The sequence below is a fragment of the Arachis duranensis genome, chromosome 8 (genome assembly GCF_000817695.3).
Source record: "Arachis duranensis cultivar V14167 chromosome 8, aradu.V14167.gnm2.J7QH, whole genome shotgun sequence".
Lineage (NCBI taxonomy): Eukaryota > Viridiplantae > Streptophyta > Magnoliopsida > Fabales > Fabaceae > Arachis > Arachis duranensis.
In genome coordinates this window covers 49,500,710-49,508,929 of record NC_029779.3, presented here as the reverse complement: position 1 = coordinate 49,508,929, position 8,220 = coordinate 49,500,710, and the positions used below count along the sequence as shown (strand labels likewise).

Sequence of the window (8,220 nt, the reverse complement as noted above, 5' to 3'; positions counted from 1 at the left end):
GATGCTTTGATTTTCATATAATGGCTGTTACACATCTAACAAAAATACATTAATTTCTTTCGATTATTCATAGATTTAGTTAATATTGATTTGAAGGTGAAAATACAAAAAATTACCACCTTGCACAACTTTAACTCCCTGGATCATAGGATGACATGCAACTCTTATGGAAAAACCACAATTAATTAAAAGAAAATATAGTAAATAATGAACTGAATTAATTGAAGACGACTTCTTCATGTGGGGATGATAACTTGTGAATTATTAATTTATTAGATTATTTGACATATTTGACTAAATTACTTAATATAATAAGTATTTATATCTTTAACTATCATCTTTATATAAAAACATCTTCATGTGAATAGGCACCCTAATTAAAATACATTGTGATCTTATTCCCAAAATGAATATCTACTAAGGCATAGTACTTAATATAAAACATGATATGCAAAAGTATAACTACAATTCTACAAATGTTTCTTCCTCCTGTTTGCTTCTTCTGTATTGTGAGCCCTCATTTACAATATCTTGCAACCTCAAATTTATTCTGGATGAGTCAAGAGGATTCGTGTATAAATGTTCAATTAGATTTTAACATTTTGTGGAAGGTAAGAGGTGCCTTGATCCATGGGAAACGGATCTTCTTAGGTTGATTTTTCACATATCCTTGTTAGGTGTGATCTTTTACCTTTCATTTAAAATGTGGAATCAATACAAAACACTTGACAAGCAGAATGAAAGGTGAGAGATTACACATGGAAGTTCGTATGAAAAATCAACATGAGAGGATCAATTCCAAGTTGTAAACAAACTTTACAAGGAAATTGTTTACTTTTACTGCGCCGCGGTGGAAGTAGGAGGTATAAATCTCATGAGGAAGCTTGACAGGGACCAAATGCAAATCACACCAAGGAATTGTAGGACATTCAAAAGGGTACCCAGAGAGTTATTTATAGCCATGTTGTGTGAGGTCATCTCAGCTCCTCTAACTGTAAATGATAAAGCAGTCACCAGTTGTGCTGCTCTATTTAGTTGGTGCAATCTATACACCTGTCAATAACAATCTATTAGTAGAAGTTGTTGATGTAAATTTGCATTAAGATCTGTATCATTGAGTTATCTCAGTATCAGATGCACCAGATTTATCTCACTGAATCTAGGCATAGTCCTTAGTTCCTTATTCATACATGACTCATCAAATGAAATTTTTAGTCAATTCGTCCAATTAAGAAGACCTAGAGAATCAAAATGCTAATTTAGAGTATCAATTAGGCAGGCAAAACTCAATAAGGAAAAGGAATTGGATTGTACATAATTTGATCAGCATGGAATTGGATTGTACTTACTTGGAAGATTAATGGAATAGCAGACCATGAAGGTGATTTTCGATATCTTGCATACTGTTCAAATGCAAATTGGACAACTATACCAACCAGGTATGGAGCAAGAGTTGCGGATGCAGCAGGACCAGTCCACGGCCAGACCAAACCCATAGTGACCATAGGAATTACGAGACTAAGCACCAGGGTAGCAACAGAAGAGACGCGATGTCCCAACTGAGAGGGCAGAGTATCTTGACTGGTTGTAGCGGTTTCTTGTTGCATGGGTCTCCTTAATCGGTCTAGTAGATAAAGATATACCGCAACACCACAATAGAAAATTGCTTCTGTGAAGAATAATATGAGGAAATCTGTAGATGAAGAAAGCAGTCAGTTCAGAGAAGAGAGCCAAATATGTATAAAGAAAGAAAGAAAGAGAACTAAAAAGATTTCAAGCAAGCAATTATACATGCAGACCCCAAGCATTACTACAACTACTAAGTCAGGCTTTTCCCCGCTACTCGGACTAAAAAATTGAATTTCTAAACCAGGTTCAATATTTGTAAAAGTTTTATCAACTTCAGCCCAAAATTTATGATGAATTATGCTTGTGGTTTAATTAAGTCTCCTTTTCAGTCCAATGACTATTGTTAATTGATTTTATATCAAGAAACAATAATTCCAAATTAATCGATGAGCAGCATATCCGCGTTCAGAAAGTCCAAAATGCTCCCCTAGCAATATCCAATTACTAAATACCCCAACTGAAATTAGTTCCCCTTTGCTCCACAGGTTTCTTCACCAGCAGATGGCACATATTACCCACATCGGTTCAATAAGTTACTTAATATGAACCACATCCAAATGCAAGAACAGTATTGCAGAGTGAAGACAAAACAATGCATCACCAAAACACATACAATGAACAAACACAACAGAGAGGCTTTCTTCCATCGAAACTTTACCTGTTAACAAAGAGTCTTCGAAAATGATGGAGAGCACTTTGCGCAAATAGAGTGAAGGAAAAATGAAAGAAGCAACAAGGACCGCAGGACCCACAAACCATAAGATGCTATTTTGACTCTTTTCTGATTTTGACGATAGTGTCTCATTGTCTTTTCCATATGGACGGTTATAGAATGATATAAAGCCTGGTTTTCCATCGCTTCCCAATAAATTAAAAGATGAGTTGCCAATGGTAGATATGTCTTCAGCAATAGCATCTTCGCTTTCTGGAACTAAAGCAGCTTCATCAAGCTCAGTGCTTTGTGGTTGATCCTCAGAGACAGCAGAGAGAGCATTATGAGTTATGACTGTTTCTGGAACCTTCCCTTAAAATTTGGAATTCCATATATAAACTTGAACTGGCATGATTTGTCTAACCATGATAGAAATACAAAAAAGAACATTAACTGAGAACACTTCCAGAGGATTTCATATATGTCAGGAAACCCCTAGATCACATCATTTGCGCTGATGCAGGTACAAATTAGACTTGTGAACTTCACACTCTGTGCCAAAGGATTCCCTCCATTAAGCAACAATTAAATATCTGATGGAACTCTCATGAAATATGCACATGTAAAGCCTTTTCAGCATTAAAACCTCCAATAATACCATGATTAACAGTTCTTACTGGAGGGAATTTTCACTGAAGTGTGAAGTTCAGGGGTCATTTGCACTTTTCAACCCCAAGATCTAATTAGCACATGGACCAAAGTTTAAAGGTGTAGAGCCATTTACCCCCCTAATATTTATAAATTTCTACAGCTAACAGACTTATCTAAGGAGTAACTTGTAACATTCATATCTCAAAAAGAGGAAGAAAAGGCAGCTGACAGAAGCTTATTGCAGAATGCAGAGATTCATGAATCACCGAATAGATAAGCAAGCTACCTTTAGCATATATTTGCAGCTAAGCAGCAGTTTGCTTGTTGACAAACAACCCTTGTGATAATCTTGACTGAATATAGAATGAAAAGAAAGCCACACAAGTTGAAGAGTAAATCAAGCAATACTCAAAGATAATGAAGCAGAACCGGATAATGAAATGAAGTTTAACTAGAAGATAGCAAGAGTGAGTTACTAAAGTAGCAAAGCAAGTTACACAATTGCTTGATTAGTAGTTTAAATATATGGAAAGCTCTAAGTAGACATCGTTGAGATTCATACATGTCATGCCTATCATCACCATATTGAAGAAAAATAATTATATATACAGTCACTATTGGAATGCATACATCCATTTGACCAAGTGAATTGCGACCATTAGATTACATATCTTCCACTTTCGTGCAAGTTCTACTGATGAACGAAAATTCAGCAGCGAAACCATATCCAGTCTTAATCCAATGCTAACAGGGAGATCCTCATTCTGCAACTTCAAGAGCTACACCGAAATCCAACAGATTTGAAATGTCCTCTAAAACCAAAAGCTGTCTATCTAAATCCAATAAGTTGTGTATAGTTGAAATCAATCAAGGCTTAAAACTAGGGAGAAATTCTTGGATGCTCCTAGCACGCTCTTACCGTCGAGTGTGTCACCATAACAACACTGAAACCATCAAATTGGAGACAGCAGCTAGCTAAACACACAAGATAAGTTAGGTAGCAGCTTTTTCCTCTTCCAATTTTTTCTTTTGAGCCCTAACACTAAGAATAGCTATCACCAAGTGAGGGCCAAATTGCACACTACCTCATGCAAAAGCATAACCCTAATCAACAAATGCATAAGCCATACATACATAACCCTATTCAAGTAACTATTAGTCAATCCAAGCACTAAGTTTTCATGGAACGAAAATGGATACAAATAATTACACCCTAAACATGAAATTAATTAATAAAACAAATTAACACAGGTCATAATTAGGGGTGATTGATATAAAAACGTACCTGGAAAAGTGTTGTACGGTTAAAAGGGGAAGGAAGAGGAGCCACTAAGCAAGAAGAAAATGATGAACCAATTCTGCTACTGCTTCCCATAATCATAATCATACTAACAATACTAATGATATGTTAGTTAGTGTGATTGTAGAAGCTGTAGTAGCTTCGAATTAAGCTCAACCTGAGAAGAACAATTCCTGAACGAACATCAACCCATAATTGATGATTTTGGGGGAATATTAAATTAATATTAATACGAATTAGTGATGATAATTAAATAATATTATATTCGGCGATTAAGCCTAACCGAACCGGTTCACAAAAAAACCCTAACAAAACCAAAACACCTAGCCGCCTCTCAAAACACTCACTCTGCACTCTCTACGGCACTTCCTTCCAGCACCTCCCAGCGCCGGCGAACCATTCCTCCAGCACCACCTCGCGGACAGATAGGCCCTAACTCGGTATCCTCTTTGCTGCTCTTTTGCAGCAAGTCTTTGAAATCTCAGTGGTAGCCACTGCCGCATCTCCAAATTAACAGTTTTGGATTTGTTGAAATGCCTTCCATGGCTAAGGGAAGCCATGGCCCTTGTTCTACCGGAAAATTCTCTAATGGAAAACAGAATCGTCAAACTGAGTTCTCTGCACGGTATGGATTTCTGCTTTGGAAAAAGAGAAAGGAGGGAGGGGGTGGAAAACTTGACTTTGTTGTTTTTTAACATTTATAGTTGTTTCCTTTTTCAGGAGGCAAAAGATAGCACAGCAGAGGAAGTCTCTCCCGATAGCTTCTGGTATTGGCTGAGCTTGATTTTATATATTTCTTCCTTGTTATGTTTTTCCTAGTTATTCGAAGCTTGTGTTGTGATAATTCGGATTATGCTTCTCTTGTAGTTGAGAAAAGACTCATTGAAGAGGTCCAAAAGAATGATATTTTGATTATCGTTGGAGAAACAGGAAGTGGGAAAACCACACGTAGGTCACATCTTATTTTTTATATAATTCGTGATTTAGCTTTTCTATAAAATTTAAGGAACAAAGGCTTTTAGACATAGCAGGTTTTCACCATGTTCTATGTATTCCATTTTACTGTGTAGAGATTCCACAGTTCCTGTTTGGTGCTGGATTTTGCCGTGATGGAAAAGTGATTGGGATAACTCAACCGAGACGTGTAGCTGCCATTACAGTTGCAAAACGGGTTGCTGAAGAATGTGGTGTTGAGTTGGGCCAGAAAGTTGGGTACTCTGTTAGATTTGATGATACTACTTCCAGCTCAACAAGAATTAAATATATGACAGATGGATTGCTTCTAAGGTATACGTGTAACATGGATGTTTGGATATCTTTTTCCGTTTTCCATTAAGATTCATTTTGTTCAGAATTTGTTGCTCTTCTCAATACTGAAATACAGAAGAAATTATGACTTTGCTTTGGTGGAGGTGTCTTTCTGCCATTTGTTTTAAGTTGTTTTCTTTAAGAATGGACTAACCAAACCACGTTCTTCACCAATCGCCCTCTTTGACATGGATTTTAGTTGTATATGATTTGAAGCACCGATTTCAATTTGAAATATTTGTTTTCTGTAGATTGTAAGTGCAGCTTTTTGTATAGGATAGCTGATGTGTTTCTTTATGCTTATAGGGAAGCATTGTTGGATCCATATCTTTCCAAGTATTCTGTTATAATTGTTGATGAAGCACATGAGAGAACTGTCCACACTGATATCTTGCTGGCCTTGCTAAAAAATGTACAATCTGCTCGGTCAAGATCTGTTGCTGATGATCAGGGCATTAACTTTGGAAAAAAGAATGTGAATGTTGGCATGTCACTGGAGAAAGAATACGGTGGTCAGAGCAGCAGTTTTCTTAAAAAGGATAACCACGACAAGTATGCTCCATTGAAGCTAATAATTATGTCTGCTAGTCTTGATGCTCGCACTTTCTCCGAATATTTTGGCAGTGCCAAATCTGTTCATATCCAAGGGAGACAATTTCCTGTGGATATATTTTACACATTGCATCCAGAAGAAGACTATTTAGATGCTTCCTTGATAACAATATTCCAGGTGATAGGTTTAATTAATAACCACTTCATTTAATCTAATATAATGCAATCGATATTTTACTTGATTGTAATGAGAAATCTTTGGATATTTTACAATGCATCACTCTTGGTTTCTACATATGCATTTATGGTATTTACAGCTTCATAACTCATGCGATGGCTCACTCCATTCATTCTCATTAGCACATTGAATCATCCAGCGATATTGCCGCGTATATATTATAAATTAAATCATATGGTATACGGTTATAACAATGTAGTGAGTGATGGATGACTGAGAAACAAAGTTCATAGCTCTGTTGCTTAAACTCATGTCATTGATCTATAGATTCATTCAAAGGAGGGCCCTGGTGATATACTAGTATTTCTTACTGGTCAAGAAGAGATTGAATCAGTTGAAAAGCTTATCAATGACAGACTCACTCAGTTTCCTGAAGGGAGTCAGAAGCTTCAAGTTGTGCCTATATTTGCAGCTCTTCCATCTGAGCAGCAGTTGCGGGTCTTTGCACCAGCTCCGTCTGGGTTTCGCAAGGTATCTCATCATTGGCTCTGTCTCTCAACTGATTCAATAAAACTAAAGGGAAAATATATTTAAGTTAGACGTTTGTAAAATTGGATTCACATATTTAAAATGATTGATATATTTGGTCTAGGTTTCCATTAAATATCGTGAAGCATTCTGTTTTGTCTGACCATGTCTATAATTTAAAGTAAAATGCGGGTGGCCTCATTTTAGAGTTGAATATGCATATGCACATGCTTTTAAATTCATACATAATTCTATTTTCAAGTAAGGTTCACTGTAAGTGCTACCAGCTTTTCCATAACAACTACCTTCTATGATTTGGCAAATTTCAGCTCAGCTAGACATAATCCCTATGAACACTATGATTTTTAAAAAAAAAAAAAATAATAATTGGGCATCACCTGTTTAATGGGATCTGATGCAAATTTTAAATAATAATCTTTATCGAATGGGTACTCACTTGCTTTTAGTTGCATTCAAGTTATCTTTCTGTTTCTTTCTTAGGTGATATTGGCAACTAATATTGCTGAGACATCAGTAACAATTCCTGGAGTAAAGTATGTAATAGATCCTGGCTTTGTCAAAGCACGTTCTTATGATCCTGGAAAAGACATGGAATCTTTGATTATAGTACCTACATCCAAATCCCAGGCACTGCAAAGAAGGTATGGTGCAAGATTCTGTTTTAGTGTGCTTAATGTTGATTGTAGCTTTAATTTAGTCAACAAAAACCCGACAAGCTTTTCTCTGTTTAACCGAGGATGTCAGTTTTCCAGTGTTAATGTAGTTTAGTGTAGAAAACCTTTTCCGCACATCACACAGCATTGCTGAACAAATACTTTTTAGATGCAAATCTAGCATATTGTTTCTGGTATATTTTTCAATTTATTTTTGTCATGTGTTTTTTTTTTTTTTTGCTAATGTCCATTGGGAATCTCTTTATTGTAAAGCTTGTAATATATTTTATCAGAAAATGAAATTAAACTGAGTGATGTAACCTTTCATTTCTTTTTTCTTTATGATGCCTTTTCAAGTCTTGAACTCTCTTTTCTGTATAATAGCTCATTCTTTAATTGTGATTTTATGTGTAGCTGTTCTTACATATCATATGTTGGTTATAATGAGTGATATCATTTGCATAGTTACTCTCGCTAAACTATCTTACTGAAATTAACATATACATGGAATTCTTCATTAAGTACGAGCAAACTGATTGTTAGCTTTGTTGTTCAGTGGCCGTGCAGGGCGTGAAGGACCTGGAAAATGCTTTCGTCTATATCCAGAAAGTGAATTTGAGAAGCTTGAGGATTCGACAAAGCCAGAGATTAAGCGGTGCAACCTATCTAATGTGATTTTGCAGCTTAAGGCCTTGGGTGTTGATGACATATTAGGGTTTGATTTTATTGAGAAACCTTCACGGTGAGA

The 8,220-nt window shown here is 36.0% G+C and overlaps 1 protein-coding gene and 1 pseudogene across 2 annotated transcripts in view; one reads left to right on the top strand and one right to left on the bottom strand.

The window, feature by feature from the left end:
* Positions 1–254: 254 nt before the first annotated feature.
* Positions 255–4,541, bottom strand: LOC107463514 (uncharacterized; annotated as a pseudogene).
* A 53-nt stretch (positions 4,542–4,594) lies between these two features.
* The window catches only part of LOC107463512 (pre-mRNA-splicing factor ATP-dependent RNA helicase DEAH10), a 7,812-nt gene continuing 4,186 nt past the window's right edge, over positions 4,595–8,220 (top strand). The window contains exons 1-8 of one of the 2 annotated variants that reach the window (XM_016082310.3): positions 4,595–4,857; positions 4,953–4,999; positions 5,100–5,180; positions 5,303–5,519; positions 5,847–6,270; positions 6,598–6,801; positions 7,300–7,460; positions 8,029–8,214. In XM_016082310.3, the coding sequence (XP_015937796.1) occupies positions 4,766–4,857; positions 4,953–4,999; positions 5,100–5,180; positions 5,303–5,519; positions 5,847–6,270; positions 6,598–6,801; positions 7,300–7,460; positions 8,029–8,214 (1,412 nt within the window). In that variant the 5' untranslated portion in view covers positions 4,595–4,765. The remainder of the gene's footprint in view (positions 4,858–4,952; positions 5,000–5,099; positions 5,181–5,302; positions 5,520–5,846; positions 6,271–6,597; positions 6,802–7,299; positions 7,461–8,028; positions 8,215–8,220) is intronic. The other variant, XM_021130013.2, reaches the window with a different exon arrangement.